This window comes from Centruroides sculpturatus, unplaced genomic scaffold (genome assembly GCF_000671375.1).
Source record: "Centruroides sculpturatus isolate CEXI.00-Female unplaced genomic scaffold, Cexi_2.0 scaffold1520, whole genome shotgun sequence".
NCBI classification, from domain to species: Eukaryota; Metazoa; Arthropoda; class Arachnida; order Scorpiones; family Buthidae; genus Centruroides; species Centruroides sculpturatus.
In genome coordinates this window covers 19,598-41,397 of record NW_019385696.1, presented here as the reverse complement: position 1 = coordinate 41,397, position 21,800 = coordinate 19,598, and the positions used below count along the sequence as shown (strand labels likewise).

The 21,800-nt window shown below is 32.1% G+C and overlaps 1 protein-coding gene and 1 long non-coding RNA gene across 2 annotated transcripts; one reads left to right on the top strand and one right to left on the bottom strand.

Annotated features, from left to right (window-relative positions):
• The first annotated feature begins 404 nt into the window (after positions 1-404).
• On the top strand, positions 405-6,518 carry LOC111641283 (40S ribosomal protein S5). The gene is made up of 5 exons (XM_023387435.1): positions 405-522; positions 5,565-5,683; positions 5,755-5,964; positions 6,033-6,260; positions 6,377-6,518. Exons 2-5 carry the CDS (start codon positions 5,567-5,569, stop codon positions 6,443-6,445), a joined length of 624 nt encoding a protein of 207 aa, XP_023243203.1. The 5' UTR covers positions 405-522; positions 5,565-5,566; the 3' UTR covers positions 6,446-6,518.
• A 4,906-nt stretch (positions 6,519-11,424) lies between these two features.
• On the bottom strand, positions 11,425-20,630 carry LOC111641278. Its single transcript, XR_002759381.1, has 2 exons — positions 20,414-20,630; positions 11,425-13,167 (listed from the first exon to the last, which is right to left on the bottom strand). It is a non-coding gene; the product is annotated as an uncharacterized LOC111641278 (long non-coding RNA).
• Positions 20,631-21,800: the final 1,170 nt, after the last annotated feature.

Here is a 21,800-nt window from a genome sequence, read left to right as displayed (position 1 = left end):
TTACAATAAATTATTGCTGATGGCCGAATTGCCGAGCGGTCAAGGTGGCAGCCTACCGCTCTGGGAGACTCGGGATCATATCCGGACGGGTCGAAAAATGTTCCCCAGGAATTATTCGGAGGGTGATTCGATTAAATGTGTCGACCCCCGTTCCTCACCACCCGGTCGCCCCATTGTGGGTCTGGCCCAACCCATAATGGGCTTGCTAAAAAAGGTTTTCTTACTGCCTACAGGGCGGAAAGAGTTTTAAAAAAAATGGAGTAGTTACATATTATAATCTAATAAAAGTATATTTGAAACATTTTTATTTTAATAATGTTTTAGTTAGAAAATGTCCTATTTTAATAATAAAACTAATATATATATTTTTTAAAGTAAATTTTATAAAATTGCTTGTTTCATGGCTGGCAACACTTAATTTTCGTCTTTATTCTCGATAGAGTGCGCTCTTAGTCCACGTTTTTCGTTAGGAAGACATTTTTATCTGGAGCCAGGCAACTGAAATATAATTCAAACTGGAAGGTAATTATGAAGAATTTCAAATAATCTCACGCCAGATGAATATAACATACAATGCTTTAGTTTATATTTAAAGGCCAGTCGTTATAAGGGTATAATAATAAATATATATAGTAAATATCTTACTCTAGTTAAGCCTAACCACATGTCCCGTATTGAAGATAATGGGTTAACATTCCAACTATTAATAAAAGAAAACAGTGTTTTCACTCGTACTTTATAATTACTAGTAATTAATATTAAATAATTCATTTGTAAAATTAACCTATGTAGACTCAATATATTATTGTATTTCGTCTGTCTGTCTGTCTGTATAGATGTTACATCCCTTTATCCAAACTCCATCCCTTTATATATGTATATAAAGGGATGGAGTTTGGAAAAAAGTCACAATTTAACATATCTTATACTTTTGAGTCTTGAAACATTATATTTTACAAGGTACTAGTTCTTCTAAGACATTTATGTACTACGTCCATATTGTCTTAAAAGAACTTGAATTTTAGCACTGTAAAAAGTTTTCCTCGTTATAGCCGTGTTGGGATATATAAGGGGAAGTCAAATGAAAACGAGACAGATGGGAAAAAAGTAAGTAAACTTTAACCTTTATTATTTCAAAAGTAATTGCCATAACTGTTAATACATTCATCCCACTGTGAGACAAGATGGTCAATGCCTTCGTGGAATAACGTTTGCAGTTGCCTACGGAACCATGATTGTACCCGGGCGTGCATCTCTTCGTCCGAAGCAAATTGACGGCCACAAACGTCTTTCTTCAGGGCTCTAAAAATATGGAAGTCGATGGGGAGAGATCTGGACTGTATGGAGGATGTGTAAGGGCTTCACAGTGAAACTTGAAGTGCGCCATCAAGTCCAAACGCCCAGGAATGTTGATGGACGGCATCATTCCGTTGCAGGATAATGCCCACCCACATGTTGCCAAGGTGGTTTTGACTATGCTGCAGAAGTTTCTCTGGGAAGCCCTTACACATCCTCCATACAGTCCCGATCTCCCCATTGATTTCCATATTTTTAGAGTCCTGAAGAAAGACATTTGTGGCTGTCGATTTGCTTTGGACGAAGAGATGCACACCTGGGTACAATCATGGTTCTGTCAACAACTGCAAACATTGTTCCACTAAGGCATTGACCATCTTGTCTCACAGTGGGATGAATGTATTAACAGTTATGGCAATTACTTTTGAAATAATAAAGAGTTTACTTACTTTTTTCCCCATCTGTCATTTTCATTTGACTGCCCCTTACATTTTTGCTAGACTAAGCTGTAAATTTCTTTCTTCTTTGGTTTTTTTTAACAGTCCAAACAAAAATTGCTTCGAGTTAAATTGGACAGGAGAACGATGGCCGAGGGCTATACAACTTGTAGTTACAGAAGTTGTCTATTGGTGACGTGGAACTGGCTATACTTAGGATACATTCGTAAAGTCGAACGAGTTAAACATGTTACTAACGAGTCAGTCAGAGAACAAATTCCATTTGATGCACGTGCTCAATGTTAGTGATGTTTCAAACGAAATTTGCGAAGGAAAGAATTAGTTTACTTTGTTAAAAAAATGGTGCCTGGCGATATCAATGTTTCTAAATCTATTTGAGTGTTTAAATTGTGGATTAAAAGGTGAAATGATAGAAATATCTGTCCATCTGAAGCAAGCTAAGAAAAATGTTTTGGATAAGACAGCACTAGCAATGTTTGTGTCTTCGATTTTAGAAATGGCCATTTTGTTATAGACCGATTGGTCGAAATGTCTACCAAAAGTAAGAATAATGATGATGACGTTTTCATTTAACTTGTTTGACTTTAAGAACTTACCTTTAAAGTGAATGAAACCAATTTCCAGTGCAAAAATTATGAGAAAGAAAATGTTTTCAACTGTGTTAAATGGGTATCTTCAGGCTAATGCATAGTTAGCCTGAAGATGTCCATTTAACACAATTGAAAACATTTTCTTATAATTTTTGTACTGGAAATTGGTTTTGTTCACCTTGTTGTCTATTAAATTGTATGCAGGTTTACATTTTTGTGCAATAAGATGCCAGTTTTCTTCGTCTTCCTTTGTGGATTGTATTGCAAAACTTTTCTTTCAGAAGTGGCGACTAATTTGCAGAAGCACATTAATTGTTGCCTTCTGTTTCAGGAATCCACTAGAAGTGAGTGATACAAACCTCCAGGGCTGTGCCGTGCTATGATGCAGAGAGGCGGCACCATAAGGATGAGGCATAAAAAAACATTTAAGGGGCGGCATTTCAAAGACTTGCATCATACTGCACAATCCTGCAAACCTCTTCAACATCCTCTGTCAACTTTCCTTGTAGACAGTAATGCTTTGAATTTTTTCTATATTGATGAATCTTTGAAGTGTCATTTTGGGGTGAAATAATGAACCTACATACACTTCACTACCTTGCAAAAATGAGTCTTCTACTTCGAAAACGGCACATTGTTTATATAGTTATCCTTATGCATTGTTTTGTGGAAGTTATATAAAAAGTAGCTGGACAAACCAGTATTTGGTTAGTTATATGGAGACATGCATTTTTGTTATTTTTATTAACTCTTTTCTGTCCTATGGCAATAAGATGGCTTCCTAAAATCATACTTGTCGTGGGTGTGACCAGGCTACCGGTGAAAAATTTATAGGTTCTCAATCGGACATCAGAATGGCAGACTTACACTTTTATTGCTTTACCTATCCAGCTATTGGACAATTTAAAACTATTTTATCATACACCTTGAATATATTTAATATTAGTGTCAAGAAAAGTTGGATCTGTTCCACATAATTTTTTCTTTTCCTGAGATAAAAAGTCCTCAGTCTTTTTAAAGCTTTTTATTAATTAACTTACTCTGTCCATCTGTCTTGGTAAAAAGTTGTAATTCATCTACTTCCCAATTTCCAATCCAGTTGAAACTTTGCACACACGTGTATTACCAATGACAGTACATTTTTTAATAGTTTGCAAACATTTTTAAAAATTAGCAAATAACTAAAATTTGTAAATGAAATCTGATAACAGATGGTGCTACCACACACGACCATTATTTGTCGGACATATTCTTCGTCTGCACATTTGTTCCTACATGTGGGGACAAACGTGAAGACAAAGAATATAGTTATTCTGCCAAAATAGCTAAAGTACACATTTTTTTTCCTCCCTACCTTCTGATGTGGTCCTACATTGGCAAAGCCACACATGCTTTGATGTCGTCATCACTCGCTCTTGCTCTGTCAGTCATCATAATTCAGTTTTCACACAGCCCAGCACCAAAAACACTGGATTCCTTGACCTACTTAGTTCTCATACTGAATTATTAAAAAGGATGGTGTAAAAGTAAAGCTGATTTATTCATACCTAAAATAACATACAGCAATAGTAATGATATAAAAAGACAGAACTCCACACGAAGTTTCACATACGCATTACAAGTGTTTGATGTGGGCACTGTTTATAACATGGCAGATGTCACAGATGATAGTCCAGTTCTGTCCAAACTTGCCCAGCATATCTTTCTGATATCAATTCCACAACACTTGGATGAACTGAGAACAGTGCATCTCTGTAAACAGGAATTGATATCAAAGGATATTTTGGAATGTGTTTAGACAGAACTAAACTACTGTCTTTGGTTTCTTCTGTATCACCAATGGTGACCACATCAAACACTTGTAAAAAAAAAAAAATCTCAAAATGGCAGTAAACTAGCATGAACAATTACAGTAATTTTACTTACAAGGAGACTGTCAGATGTTCGGGTCTCCAATTTGAAAGAAACTTGGCAAGTGCATAGCCCTAAACACAAACAGCTTGTCTAAATAAGGACCCATATTTTGGGCATTTCCAGATAATGACCTCTGAAAATTGAGTTTTTAGAAGTTTTATTTCTCTTTGTAATGGCAATAGCCTAGTGGATAAGAAAGTAGGAATTGGAGCTATACAGTCTAAGTTCAGTTTTATTTATTTATTTATTTTGTTTTTGTATAACATTGGTTTTTTTGAAATTGCCAGTCAAGCCGACCCAATACCGACCAGATGGCAACCCTAATGTCACCCCATCTCCCCTAAAATGGGGACAGTTGTACCGAGTGCAATCTTATCGTTCTGACTACACGAAAGAAAAGACCACCGTGCCAGACATTACCTTGTTATGGGATGTTGCGTACTCTGCTTTGTCAACACAAAAGTTTCCAATAGACTAATACTTAATTGTTAATATTGTAATTTTTAATCTTTTAAACAAACAATTAATTTCCTTATTCAGTTTAATGTCGTACTTTAGGTTTTGTTTTGTTATTACTACTAAAAATGTACTTATTATTATTTAATGAGATTAAATATGCACAAAATATGAAAAAGGTAAGAAAAAGAATGAGAAAATAAACGAGATTGCCTACCGGACAACTTTGAACGTACATTTGATAGTCATGTTTGCTTGGGACAATCAGACAATTGCTAATTTTGAATCCTGCTTATATTTATAGTGCCCATTCCTGAACTTTGTAATTACCATTTGCCCAATTTGAGATGGTCATTCCACATAGGGAGTGCTGATTCAAACATATTTCTGCCTCTTGGAGCAATGACAGCACTTATGCTGTGGCAACTGTCCTCTCCTGTCTAAGAGAGAGAACAATGTTAGCTGACTTGCTGATGGAGGCATACCAGAAGGACCCTAGTCCCAACAACCATTAAAGCATCCATAAGTTGTTTATAAATTCTTTGTTTACATTACAAGATTATCTGTCTCGTTAATAAACACTGCACGTATAACTAAAATCCAGCGGGAAGAAAGCAAATGTTTACATCAGTGTTTAATTTAACAGGCATTGTCAGGCTAACTCAGCCTGATGATGTAGCTAGTTAGCCTAGCCAGAAGATATACCCACTTTTGAGAAGTTGAATTATCTGCTTCCTGTTATATTAATTAGCATGTTTAATTTTCTCGATAAAATAGCAGTTGATCAGCTTTTCTAATTATCTTCCTGAATTATACCATAATAATATATATTGTATTATATTTTTATTAGTCATGACTGATTCGTGGGATGAACCTGCTTCAGGTCCAGTAATTCAAGAACAGCCCGAAATAAAATTATTTGGCAGATGGAGCTCGAGCGACGTTCAAGTCAGCGATATAAGTTTAACGGTAATTGTTATTTTTTGCTTATTTCCGTAACGTTTAGGATTTCGAAACAAATTTTATAAATGTCTTTGCAGGATTATATTGCCGTCAAAGAAAAATATGCTAGATATTTACCTCACTCTGCCGGAAGGTATGCGACCAAACGTTTCCGTAAGGCCCAGTGCCCGATCGTGGAGCGTCTGACTAATTCTATGATGATGCACGGGCGTAATAATGGAAAAAAACTGGTTGCCGTGAGAATCGTGAAACATGCATTTGAAATCATCCACCTGCTGACTGCCGAAGTAAGTGCAATTGTATTTTATGATTGTTTCGACAATCTTGTTTTAATTTTCACTTTGAAATCGTATAGAATCCGCTCCAAGTTGTCGTGAATGCCATAATTAATAGCGGACCACGTGAAGATTCGACGCGTATAGGAAGAGCCGGCACCGTGCGTCGACAGGCCGTAGACGTCTCCCCTCTGAGACGCGTAAATCAGGCAATCTGGCTGCTGTGTACAGGAGCCCGCGAAGCATCCTTCAGGAACATTAAAACAATTGCAGAATGTTTAGCAGACGAACTAATTAATGCCGCAAAGGTAAAACTACCGAAGCGTCAAATCAAGTTAATTATTGAAAGTAGTAATATATAATAAATTTTCTATTCTTAAATGGGGTCATTTTAGAATAGTAACAATTTATATTATTTTTGTAGGGTTCTTCTAACAGTTACGCCATCAAGAAGAAGGACGAACTGGAACGTGTGGCCAAGAGCAATCGATAAATTTTTTTTATATTTTGCAAATGCCTGTGTAAAACTTATCCAGGATGATAAAATAAAATGAAACAGAACTGGAGTGAGTGTATTTTATTGATGTGTTTGAACACAAGATTCATCACACACGTTTTTAGTAAATAAAATTTTTACTACTCCTTATACATATTTTAAATGATATTTTGGGAAGATTGGATCGATAACTTTATTTTCGGCATGTACTTTGCACGTTGTAAAGTTTTCGAGATGATATCTTAACACTTTAAAAATGTTTCTAGCGTAGTTTGATTTTCCTCTAGTAGATGGATAAGATGAAGGTACGAAGTGAATGGTGCAAAATCTTTGTTTTCCTTGATGATGAAATCACCAGATTAACTCTGGAGATCAATCTTGAGTCTAGATTGGTTCAAATTTTTATGGAGCAGTTTATCTGTTCCCATCCCAGATAAACTTCTCCATATGTAGACTCTGAAAAGATCTAAAATTAAAGGAGGAAATATGAGAGAGATTAATTATCAATGTTTGTCTCAATATTTTGCCATTGAGACCTCAATTTTAAGCTGTAGGAAGATTAAAATGTAACTTTTATTTTTTAATTCGGTGTTCTTTCAATGAACAGTTTGGGTGAAGATAATTTAGAATAATATTGGAGTTGTGGGAATAATGCGTGTTTCGAGAAAGATAGGTGAATAATTTTCATTCGAAATGTCATTTTATTATAAAACTAACAAAGTTGTATCAATTTGTATTAAAAATATTGAAACGATAATTGCTTTTGAATAACAAACTGATTAAAAATTTGTTGTATGAAATTTTTTTAATATATCTTGCAGATGTTGAGTACTAATGTTAGAAGTTGCATGTGTGTGTACACAAATGAATTTCCTCTTGTAGAAACAAATTTACACACTCGTTTGCATTTTTGGGCCTTTAGGCTTGTGGTCTTCATTATGTTCTATTATCTATTTAGTCCTGTGCCCTGCATCTTTCCTCACCAGCTTTGTCTTGATATTCCTCTCAATTGTGATTTACTCTATTTCTGCATTACACATATCTTTGTTTGAACTGAAATTATATAAATGCACCACCACATTTGGTTACTCATCTAAGGAAGGTCCTAAGTATTTCATTTATTTATTTATGGTATTATTGAAAGAATAGCTTTGGAAACGGAATGCCTCAATAAACAAATATGCTACATCATTTGACTTTCTCTAATAAACATATCTTGTCATTGCGATGAGATTAATGTAATAGTTGTAAGCTTGTCTCTAAAACATTAATTATCTCAATAGACGGTCAGTTGAGATACAAGGATTTATCAAACTGCAGTGGAACTGAGTAATCGAGATCGTATCAAAAAGAGACTTATTAGCGAAATGCATTTCAGTCCTTGGTGGACCACCACGGCCACAACAATATGAATAAGGATGTAAAGATTTCTAGATGTAAAACTTACTAGATTGTGTAATTCGATTACATTTTTTACATATTAATTTTAATGTTCCAAAAATAACATAATAGAGCAAGCATACCACTGTACTTAAAAAGGAATATGTTTTAACATATTTATAAAGAAAATACGTAATAGAACCACTGATAAAAATTACCAAGAAGTAGAAATGCAAGATGTATTTAATAACTATCCAAAGCATTTAATTGCGAGTTGATTATACAAGTTGGAACATTAATAATAATAATAGCTAGGTTGCGGCCGAAGTTTTAAGTGCAAAAATGTGTGCATCGGACATTCAGTGCCGCTTTCCTGTAAGCCTAGAAGTTTGACAATGGTGTTTGGAAATCAGTGGAATCATGCTTGACATTCCAAATGCCATTGTCAAACTTCTAGGTTTACAGGAAAGCGGCGCTGAATGTCCGATGTACACGTTTTCTCATTTAAAACTTCGGCCTCAACCTCGCTATTATGATAGTTTGACATCTGTTCAAAAATATTCCACATAAACATTTTTTTAATTTTTCTTTTTTACCATTGTTAGTCCAGAATTAAAACAGTTGGTTTACATATTTATTTACTGTTGATAGGTAATGAATTATGAATTTTTAAAAAAGTATGTAGTTGCAGTTGTAAACCTGGTCGTTTGTTGGCAAAACTGTCTGTCCATTAGGTGTACAGTACCTATTGGTGAATGTGCAAGAGCAATTAAACATAATTGTTAGTTTCGGCAGTAGCCAGGCACTGCAATTCCAAAGGATGCAAAATTGTAAAAAACAATACAAATATTAAAAACAGAAACAAAACCTATTGAAAGACAATATTATGAATATTTTAAAATTATGAATGTTAATGAAAATAGAAATAATGACAATTTGGGAAGGAGAGTGAATCTTGTCAAGGGAACTCACTGTTGACTCATTTAACACAGTAACACAAGGCACAAGGTATATCTGTTGAACTGCAAGTAGAAATGTAATCAGATGGCTGTACAAACAGTTACGGTTTAACCATGTAACATGTTACTATTGTGTTAAATATTGCAGGTTTGTTTTTTCCATTTGTTAATAATTTTTATGTAATAATAACCTATATATAACATGTAGCTTAATTACAACTATTATAGGTATCTATGTATTGTGGAGGGTCCACTGAGGACCAAAATGCATTCTGCTAATTAGTCTTTTTTTGATGTGACCTCGATTACTCAACTCTGTTGCAGTTTGATGAACCTCTTGTCTCGACCGACTGGCTATCGAGATAATTATTAGATTAATGTAAATATATAGTTTACGGTATTCTCACTAGATGGTACCCAGCATCCAAACTAAACATATGTGATGATAAATTTTGATAGTTTCTCAACAAAACATATGGAATTTCAACACTTCATTTTTTAGTGTTGATAAAAATTAATATACGTGGTATGACTTTAAAATTATCTATCATTTACAATCATGAAGTGCCAAGGATGCACAAACTATGTGTTTATTTATAATAGAAAATTGTTCTTTGAGTCAAAGACCACTTACATTTAACAATGATTAATACTGTATAAACTGTTGTGTTAAAATATTTGTAATCTATTAAACTTATAGGAGGACAAATCTTGCTCACAGACAATCAGAATCAGCAAAAAGAAATTTGCCAATGTGTGGTAAGATATAAATATACATGTATTGCATTCAAACCCAATCTATAAATCCCATAATTATGGTCAGTTATACAGCCTTATATGTCTCGGATCAAATCAATCAAACAGGATTCATTCATTTGTAATAATTACAAATTGAGGAATGATTATATTATATTGCTTTTCTGATAAAATTTAAAGTTTGATGGAAATGATTAACATTCTGTGTTTGACATTTAGGGTGCTTTAGCTGCCAAAAGTATTTTGAGTTCTACTTTTGCAGAAATGGTCTTATTGTTTTGCCATTTGTAAATGCTACTTTTGTATAAATTGAAATATTTACTGAGAAATGACACAAAATTGCAACTACAGTAGAGCATCGATTATCCGAATATCAATCAACCAAAAGCATTCCAATTGGCAAATTCAAATTTCCTCTAGTGCTGTAGCACGCTCCTCCTCCCTGCTAATGTAAACTGTAGTCATACTTTAATGTACTATTTTATGTATTTGTAAGACGTGATACAAAATATATACAGTATAGTTTTGTTTAATATAAATGATCAGTTATCCAAACAACCCCAGTCCCGGATTGTTTCGGATAATAGATTCTCTACTGTATTATAAATATTTTAATAGCGGAGGCATACAATAACGTGAAGTATTACTTAGGAAGTTACAAAATTTTACAAATACTTTGTGGATGGCCATCTTAAATTTTATTTTCAATGCTTCCAAATGTTGCAGTGGCTAAAGAGGAAGTTGTTGAACTGTTTTTTGATGAAGCTGCTTTCTCGGGAAATGCTATGTAGATCGGTTGACGGTTGCACGATAAACACATTCTTACCGTTTCAAGGGATTAGAGTTCGAATCTAATCTAAGTCCCAAATGTTTTTGTGGTAATTCGAGTTAGGTCGTTACCTGTGACGTGCAGCAAGCTATGCTGAGTTAACCGTCCATACTGATCAAAGTTAAAATCGGTAGATTCGAGCAAAAATCTCTAATCTGATTCTAACTTATGTTCAATAAAATATAAACAAATTCAAAGATGCTGTCTGGCTGCATGTATCATTGGCTGTTCTGTACCATCCATGATAAATTACAAGAGTCTCAATTGAATTCGATCCCGGAATCCCATGGTAGTAGGCGAATACTTTATCGAGAAGTCTACTGGCTGACAAAATTTTGACTTTGATCAAACATATAGCATCTTATGTTATAGTAACTTGTAACTTACACAACAAAACTAATATTCAATTCAAATTTGTGTTGATTTTTCATAAATACAAAATGTTTAATTAATTATATTCATAATTGTAAACATTCTACATACATGGTGCTCATGTTATATGAAACATACAAGGGAAGTTATATTTGTGTAAGTTTCTTGCAACTGATACTGTAGGTTTGATATGCCTTTGTCTTGAGATGAGTGTTTAAAGATCGCAATGTATCATAAAGCTGTGAAATGCAAACCATCTGTGATGCTTTGTTTCATGCATAACACCAAATGTATTAATGGGACATCTTACACTCCAGTATACACATTCAGTTCAGTTAACTTTTAACTTCTACGTACAGTACCTAGAGATGAAATTAATTTTACCCTTCGGGTTGCAAGGAGAATTTATATAGCAAAACCAGTCAAATGACTTTCTTTATCATGGATTTCGTGTTTAGAGTTAAACTGCATGCTCGTAGAGCATAATCTGTGAACTGCAAATGACTACATAATAAAGTGAGCTCTCTGCTCATGTATGAAAACTTTTGACTCCCTATTATATAAAATAATAATTTACTATATCATTGTTATCAATGTTTTTATAAACAAAATAAATTAATAGCTTAGTCTAAATGATTTTTGATATATTTAATGATTAAACAATAAATATACAAACATGATTTATCACTAGAACAAATTTTATTATCACTGAAATTTTACAAGCCATCTGGCACAATTTAAAAAATACATCTAAATTGTAAACAATGGTAATTGTTACCACATGCTTCGAGGAAACTGTTTCAAGTTATTTCATATAAAGAAAAGTAATTATTGTTATAAATTATATACAAAAATTGTTAAAGAGTATGTCGTTCTGCTCCGGTCAGATGGTCCACAAAGAAAAAAAAAAAAAAAAAAGGAATTATCATCTGTTAATATATTTGTACGAGACTATGCCATCAATATTACTTAAACACCGACACTGCTTCGAATGAAATACTATCGTACGACGTCAGATCACATTTTCAGCACGACACCACGGTTACACGATACGGAGTACGCATGCAAATATACTCTTCTATCACTGTTAGATATGTATGTGTAAGGGCAATGGGCAGATCGTCAGAAAATGTAAATGTTTTCTGTGCCACATAATAAGTTACGGATTAATAATGTGACCTAAAAATAGTTTATAAAACTTGAGACAAAAGTTGCATTTTATATGAAATTCTTTCAAAACCGTGTGTGTAAATCTTGATCAAAATAAAGAAGTTTATTTCTCGGTTTGGTCCAAAAACTATACTAATTATTCTGGGAATGTAAAAAAGTTCTATTTGATTCTTGAAAAATGTAAAAATTCTAAATTTGAGTGGTACAAAAGTCAAATTGTAGAACGAGTACAAAGAAGTTGGTAAAAAAAAAAACAAGTGATTCCTTTGCTAAGATATACGTTGGACTACTCTAGCAATCAACAAATGGCTTTAGTCCATCTATAAGTATATATTTATAATCTTATATGCATAATTTCTTTAAGTATACAAGTTCTATTTTTCTTGCAATTGCAAAATTTACATTACACAATTCAAATCCAATTAATCCATTCACGTCTAAGTCGTAATACTTTGTTTTCTACTAGTGATACACGTAACAAAATGTTAATCGAACGTCGAATATAAATGCATATGCACCATTTTTTTTGTGGAAAGATCTTAATAATTTAAGTTAAAGTGTTTTTAGATAATGTATACCAGAGCACATTCTCACTTAAAAATCAATATCGTAAACATACGTGCAGCATATCTGATATATAAATACGAAGCTGAATTGACTAATATTCTATACAAATATACACACCTATTTTCGTACAAACATTTTTCTGAGAACTTTTTAGCTTTTAAATTTACTCGACAGCATTACCAAAGGATTAACAGAACTGTTATTTTAACACTTGCAAAATAAGGTTCATAACCTCCTGAGCAAAATGTAATTTAACTCAAATTGGAACAAAGATAATAATCAACATTCAAACTTAGATGCTTTTACATTTAACAAACCTCACTCGACAGAACGAATCGTCCACGATCAAACTCGGATTCCTACTTTTGGCAGTGAGAACAATTTGCATAATAATGAAGTCGGACAGAAGATGGAATCTTGCTCCGATCGTTTCTTCTCGGGTGGGTTTGGCGACTGTCGGATTCGTAATGGAACAATTTCATATTAAAGTTTAAATTAGATTCTGCTAACCATTCTAGTTTGCTTGTTTCATTCAATGCAATCGATCAACATCTCATTTCATTTGCCACAATAGATCGACATTGCTTCTGTTCTTCTGATGTTAAAATCGTAAATTCAGTTCAGACTCTTAACAAATTCAACCAAATTTTCTCAAATAAAAGTAACTTCAGCTCAAAATATGATTCCTAAAATAAAATAAAAAAATCATTATTGTTAAATTTTATAGTTTTAAAAAATTAATATAATATCTTATCATATACAACTGAAAATAACTATGAAAACTTTTCAGCAGCAAGAAAATTAACCAACATTAAATTAAGGCAAAAGTTTTCGGTCATTTCCTTGCAGCTAAAAGGTTTTCTTGGTGATTATTTGCAATTTTTATATAGCAGTTTAGTATGATTTAAAGCCGTGTTTTTCAACCTGTGGGTCTTACACAGGGGATCACGGGTGAAAGAAAAAGACAAGTGTTTGTAGGTCCTACACTACAATAAAAAAAAAAAAACTAGAATTTCAGTGAGAAGGCTGTGCCTGTTTATTTTACAGTACAATTGGTTTTTCGATTGATATTTAAAGAAAGAAAATTAAATACACAGTTTTTAAAATCACTGATATAGTTTTAACATGGCCCTGGGGGATCGCCAGAATTTTTTAACTTGTAAAGGGGTCGTGTATTCAAGAAGGTTGAAAAACACTGATTTAAAGAAAATAACTATCAAATTACAGTATGGTCTTGCTTTAAACAATGGTTGCATGTTAGCAGATATAGTGTAAATAAAATTCTGTGTAAATTTGTGCTCCACCCCGAGTAGTCCGAGATTACCTAGACATGCATCTATTTACAATTAACAGAAAAATGCTAAAATGTTTCACTTGTGTTTTTATTATAATAAATAACATGTTTCTGAATATTTAGAGCAAAACTTTACTACACTGTATCAAGGACATACTCTGTGCTTGAGAAAAGTATACTTGAATCATAGTGAGTAGCATTCCATAGTTCTCCATCTTTGGAATGTTGGAAGCCAAAAAAGCACAGATTGCTGATAAGTCACATTCAGCTGCACTAGAAATGAGTTAACCTAACCATTCACCTTTTAAAACTCAAATCTGTTTAAAACAAGACCTTACTGTATTATTATTAACTGTTAAATTCATTTTTACAAAATCCAATTTCTGATTATACAACAATGAAAAAGTCATGCATGCGAAAATATTAGTTTGTTTAAAAGTTGTAATAACATGATTTCACTTTTCTTAATAATCATATTATAAACTATTTTTGCTACCCTCTATTTTTGTACATTGATTCCTAACATGTGTGTGTTTAACCTGTGTTTGATACAGGGTGATTGAAAATCATCCTGTATTAAACATATTCAAATTGTCCCAACGTAATAAGCTCTTTCCATTTAGCCATGTTGTTAAGCTATTAGTTTTAATAAACATATTCAATTTAAATTTTATAAATAACAAAAATATTAATAATTAACAAAGAAATGAATTAATATCTTCTCACTTTTCATATTTATTGCTATTGCAAGGAACATTTTGTGAGCACTTTTTTTTAAAAGTTATTTCCTTGTAGAAACTAAGAACTTTTTCCATGCCTATCTTTGGCACGGCCTAGTCCAGGGGTGGCAAACCTATGGCACGTAATGTATCATACGATTTCTGTCTTTTTCAATCATCTTTTCGGTTTATCACCCGATCATCCCTTTTTCAATAAGCTTTTTTACATTTATTCTAATTAAAGCGTATTCGTTTAATTTCTTTAAATATCGTTATTCGAAGTCTGAAATTTTGGCACGCATAAACATCTTTAAAGCTAAGTATGCTTACAATATGACACGCAAACACAAAAAGGTTCACCATCCCTGGCCTAGTCTATAATGGGCAAGTTGATGAAGGATGGGGTGCAACATATTAGGTTAAACTAACTCCTGAGAAACCAATGTGAACAATTTATGGTTCTTAGAATGGCAGGCTATCCATAGTGTTACTTATCTTTTATGAATTGTCTTTTAAGTTAAATTTATTACTAATTAAATTACATGTAATTTGTTTCATTTACATTTCACCATAATTGATTCATAACTACTAATGCTACCCAGTGGCAGATACAAGGGGAGGGCTACAGGAAAACTTGAGTCTTCCTCATTGGCAAAAAAATTTGAAATTTATTTGTTTGAACTTCACAATGTTTTTAAAAACATTTACGATGGCAAACATGATGTTTTGAACCACTCACAATACAGTTGTGTACTTCCAGATCAGCCATTCGTGCTGTCCCTAAAATGTATGATCTAACTAGTCCAGGTGAAATGACATCCATAGACATTATAAAATTGCTTAGTTTAGAACAATGATTTTAAACTAATTTTAGGGTCATTTTAGAATGTCATAAAAAGCTTCTAAAAGTGTCATATGATATCCAATCTTGATTAATCTTTAAATAAATTATTGAAGTTATTATGCCAGATGTGTTCCATATACCAAAGGAGAAAACACATTGAATTATGGCTTCAAAGTAAAGTCAAAAACTACTAGTTTAGGGTAAATAGTCATGCAGAGTTCAATCTTGTTTTTAACTGTTAAACAGAGTATTATCAGACTGGGTATGCCAAAACAATATCTTCACAATAACCAGGCTAATAGTAACATAACAACACCAAACGATCGCCTAATTATCGGGCTATAATATGGCAATTTTAAATGATTGGAACTAAGTAATTTGACATTAGAGGTAGGCGTTAGGCGCCATCTCTTAATTAGATTAATAATTAAATAAATAAATTTAGAACATTCTGGAATAAAAGAACTGGCCCGGGACGGGGCTTGAACCCGCAACCTCCGCTTGCCGTGCGGTGCGCTTGCCAGTTCTTTTATTCCAGAATGTTCTAAATTTATTTATTTAATTATTAATCTAATTAAGAGATGGCGCCTAACGCCTACCTCTAATGTCAAATTACTTAGTTCCAATCATTTAAAATAGCCATATTATAGCCCGATAATTAGGCGATCGTTTGGTGTTGTTATTATCTACTCGGGCTGTGAGTTGATGTTTATAATAGTAACATACTTAGTGAGTATGCAAAATTCAGATTTGGTTCATTAGTATGAGTACATGCTATGCAACAACAACTCCAAAAACCCAATTTATTAATTAATGAGGATAGTAGCCCAATAATTTGGCTTTAATTAGTACATTTTATTCTCTTGGCACTTCCTCCACCAATACAAGCTTTGCCACAAGCTTCTAAAGTACTTTCTTCATTCCCTAAGTGACCATGATATCTATCATAAAAAATTAGAACTAAATCTATACTTAAAGATTTATTGATTGCATTTTTAAGTTCATTAAATATATTGAAGATTTCCAGTTATTTGTGTTGTTTATAGACTATTTTTGATTGGCAAAAATTAATTTTTTCGGGATGTAGGAAGTCGTTATTATATGCAAGATCACAATGAGTCAACATTCTAAGTTTTATAATGAATTCATCATAACTTGTAATTGTTGCTTATTATTAAATGATGATCTTGCATAAATTTATTCATTTCATTCCTTTAAATATAAGGTAGCAAGTAACAACTTTATATAATCGTTATTCATTCTAGAGTTATTATTGATTTTAATTAACTTAACATTGGTTTTTATCAATTTAACTAAGAAAAAATTTAATTAAATTTTTAAAATTTATATACATTTAGAATGCCAATTGTTTTTCAGATTATCATCATTAAATCAATTTTTTTAATAATAAAAAAATCAATCAATTAATCAATGATGAGCTTTGTTAAATAATAGGATTTTACTAAATAGCAATTCTTTTAAGATACTGTATAATAAAATTCAGAAATATCCTGCATATAGCATGTAAGTGAAGTTTATGCATAACATAAAAATAACATTAAACAAGCATAAAGTTTAATTAAATTAAAAATTGTTTAAATAATTTTGTTCATTAATTTAAGCTTCATCAGTTAACTTATAATTCAACATTATTAGAAAAGAAAATTCCTAAGAATTGCTGTTTAAATTAGAAAATTAAACAATTTTCAAATTGTTACAGAATCTCTTTTGCAAATTGTTAAAGAAAACCTTGATATAACACCACCCTTGTAAAGTGTCAATAAATACAGTAATACCTCGACTTACACTACCCCAACTTATGCGATTTTCAAATCTCGTTGATTCGTCTTTTGTTTGAGCGCCACGCAACTCTTGATTACTCACTCCCCCTACACTATTGTTTGGCTTACATGTTTGGACGTGTTGTGCGGAATTGACACATAGCTACAATTTATTTTGTGTTATTTATTTCTGTGTTTGTTATACCTATGGAGACTTGAAAGACTCTATGTGGTGATTTCTTGTAACCGTGAACAAATCAAAAGACAAGATAAGATTAACGAGAACATTTATTAGCTTACATACATCTGACTTGGATTTTACACAAATTGCGAAATTATATCCCGACTTACGCGAATTCAACTTATGCGGTTATCGCTCGGTCCCACCTATTGCGTAAGTTCGGGGTATTACTGTACTCATAAATAGATCTTTCCCTTAAATATTAAACACAGAACACTTTAGTGTCTTTGAATCATTAAATATATTTTATTATATCCAAACTGAAGGCAATCAATCAAAGCAGCAATAACATTTATCTTCAGTTGATATATGTTAACCTTAAAATGTTTTAGGCCTTTTTTAAGGCCATCATTAGTGAAATTTTTTCAAGATGCACAACTAAACACACACAACTGATATGCTAGGACAGGTATTCAACTTTCCATTGATCCATATATAGCCAGTGATATTATTTTGAAAGTTCAAACTTAAACTATAAAAATGAATAATTTCACTGAATATATCCATTTGAATGCCCCACCCTTTTGAATTGTTTTGAAATATCCTGACCTTAATATATTCCAATAAAGAGATGAAGAACACGTGAACAATGATGCAGAACAAAATAAAGCACAACACTAAATACACTAAGTGAATGTGAAAATAATTCAAAGAGGGTTTTCTAGGCAGTGGAAATGATGCCACGATCTTTAAAATGAATACAACTTGACCTTCTTTCAGACAGATCCATCTACTTGAGAGAATTTGATGAAGCAAGAAGTAGAAAGATGATTTGTTAATTGACAAAACTTTATATGCTAGGATAACATCAACTCACTAAAGTGTTAAAGAAAACAGTGAAATGAGGCCATATGTTTGCTCTGTGGCCAAAAAATATATGTAAAGTCATACCAGAAACTAAAAAACTAATAATGGATAAGGATAAAATTAACAAAGACTATTTTAAGTGAAAAGATCAATACTGTGATATCCTGCAACATATGGTTGTAAGAAACTAACGTAATAAAAGATGGTCAGCTTAAACAATAACTACTAATCACAGAGCTCTGAAATTCTCAAGTGGTTTTTCATAACTCTACTAATCAATTTGATCTAATTATTACAATTTTTGATAATTACATTCTGATTATTAGGTTCACTAATGCATAGGATCTAACTATTTGAACACATGCTTTGTCACCGACAATACAGGTTTTTCTTACAAACTAATTTCAGAGTATGCATGCATTTTTTTCTTTACTTTAATGAGAATAGAAGAGTAAGTTAATGGGGAAAAAGGAAGAAAATGGGGAGCCAAATCCATGGAATAAACATCACTTGTTAGGACTACCTTGGTTTCACTCACTTGAACAAAAAATAGTATCCTCAAACAGCACGTCTGGTTAGTGTACACATCTGCGATAAGTTCTTGAATTTATGTATTCTGCACATTTCGATGGGAACAGATTGAGCCACTTTGAGTTCCTCGTGAAAATCTGGCACATTCTTCAGATCATCTCTTTAGTCCTGATTCTTGTCCCTTCTCCTACTGGCAAGTCAATTGAAACATATCCAAGATCAAGGTGGTGGACAAAATATATATATATAAAAAAAAAGATCCTTCTCTCTCATCCTCACTGATTTTTATATCCTTCCAAGGGCAATCCCTCCCCTAAACATGTGGCTCACTCCAGCCAATCCAGTTGTCAGTCCTCACACTGAATTGCTGAAAAGGTGATACATACAAAACAAAATGGAAAGATAGAATAATAGAGTTACCAAGTAATCAAAAGGGAAGACAAGAGGAGGGGAAAAAAAAATTCTCAAAAGGAAGGGAAGAAACATAATTAGTGTGCAGAAACACTACAACACAATATTAAGAATAAATTCTGGGCTATATTAACTGCTAGTAAACAGTGGATAAAAAGAGATAATATAGTGGCAGTTAAGGCTGATAAAAGCCATATGCTGGTACTCCTAAAAAGAGAAATATATAACTAGGTGCTGCTTGAATACATTGAGTCTATCAAATGCACCAGCATCAATAATGACTTTGTAGACAAACTATACAATGTAGTGCTTTGTAGTATCAGGATTAGCCATAGATTTGAAAACCAAGGATCTAGTAAAGCCTCTCCAGGGATTTCCCGACTATTTGCCTATGCTAAGACCAATGGAAAGACTGCTCCCAAATGAGACATATTCTCAACAAATCATGTTCTCCCACTGTACTGGCAGAAAATTGGATATATGGACTTATATATCTAGTAGAAGGTTTGCAAATATTGCAGACAGTCTAATAAATCACATTTGCCATCATAAATGTTTTTAAAAAACAACATTTTGAAGTTCAAACATATAAATTTTAATTTTTCTTGTGTCAATGAGAAAAGCATAAGTTCCTACAGCCTCTCACAGATCTACTCCTGAACTAATTTGTATTTCTGTGATAAATGAGGAGAATTTGGACTGAATCAAACTTGCCAAACTAGGATGTCAGGTTTACTATTAAATTCAAGTAGAAGTTTTAATTGTAATGATGCTAATTGAGTAAAGTTACATCAAAAATATTAAAGTGTCATTAAATATAAAATAGCTGTAGCATGACTGAGACATTACCTGTAAAGTTGCAGATCATTTTTATACTTTATTTTTCATGTTTTCATGCAATTAATATTAATAAAAAAAAATATATATATATATATATAAAGTTTTAAATGGGTTTGCTACCTAAAATTTACACATAATAAATATTGGAATTAGTAAATTATTTCTATATTATAAATGATGTAAATCGCATGTCATCTGTACTGCATGACGTGTGAAATACCAGAAACAGATGTACTACAGGTGATATAAATGTGTTATAGCTCACAAACATAATCCAATTATATTTTACTAATTTAAATTATATAATTAGGCTGGAAATGAATTTAAAAATCATATGATGTCTAAAACAGTTAGAATTCATGCTGAGGATTAAGAGATTTTTAAGGTAGTCTAATGCTTATTATGTTAATATTAATTAAAACACATTAATTAATTTTAAAACTAATACTGATTTGGATCTTTACCATCACTGCTTAAAAGAGAAGATCCGATGTCGTAGAAGATGAAGACCAAGAGGACATGTCTTCTGGATCTGCTGGTTTTAATACATCTTCTGTGGTCTCCGTTAACTCATTTTCTGGTTTTACAGTTGTTTCAGAATCTCTATGAACAGGTCTAGTCACTCCTAAATGGAATGTTTCTGATGAACTTATCATTGTAGGAGTGTAATTAGCAAGTCCACCTACAAAATACAAACAAAAATGTTAATCAAATTACACCTGATTACATATTAAACAGTAAATTCCGAGCATTAACGCATGTAAATAATTTAAAATTTTTATGAGAAAAACTTGATATCAACTTTTAATTTTAATTATCTTCTGTAAACATTAAATTATAATGTGATTTATCTCATAATGGAGGAAACCTTCTCAAGGTATTTTGCCTTGTTGTAGTTTCAATAAACTTTTTCCAGATGTAATATATTTTTAAAGCTTAAGTTTTGCTTTTAGTATCCTCTTTTCTGTTCTGTTACAGTTTAATGTGAAACTATATGTAATTGAACCTTATATAATCATTGCAACTCTTCCTTGGCCAGGGATTTTTATCTCTTGATAAAAATTTTGCAATAAAGATCTCTGAACCGAGGAAAAATTGTTGATGATGTGAAATGTTCTGTCACATAAAAATGATATTACATCTTTATATCAAAGCTACAAAAAGGATACTAAAAAAAATAAGATCAGAGAAGTGTAAAGAGTATATTACATCTATAAAAAGTTTATCAAAATTAGCACAAAAACCCTCGGAGTAAAGTTTTTCTCCATTATGGACAAAACTAAAATAACATATAAAGTTGAACAAATTTCTTTTCTCACGTTCGAATCTTTAAAAATTCTTATCAAAAGGTCAACCAATAGTATATATATGAATTAGACAACATTAAAACATCTTCATGCCTCACAAAATACTTTTATGATTAAAAATACTTCTAAAGTTCATTTTTTAGGAAAATAGCCTGTTGTTCTAATGACCTGAAGTTACATAAAGATAAAAGTTGACTTTTGAAGTATTTATCCTACTATTTAATTGGATTTCTTAATTTAAGAAATACCATTAATCGTAAAATTTTAGATCAAGTTTTTTCTGTAATCATTCCGTCTCTAAAAGAAAATCAATCCAATGCAATTTTTTATTTACTTAATTAACTAATTAATCTTCTTTATTTTTAGCATGTTCTAATTTCTGATGAGTTCCTTTTAATTATTTATTCAAAAAATGTTCTTTAAATGGTCTAGTGATCCGAAGAAACGTCACTTAATAAAGGCAAAAATACTTGTTTAATCTTCGACTGTATTTTTTTTTTTTTTTTACTGTCAGAGTTTAACATTTTTTGTTTTCTTCCCCAAT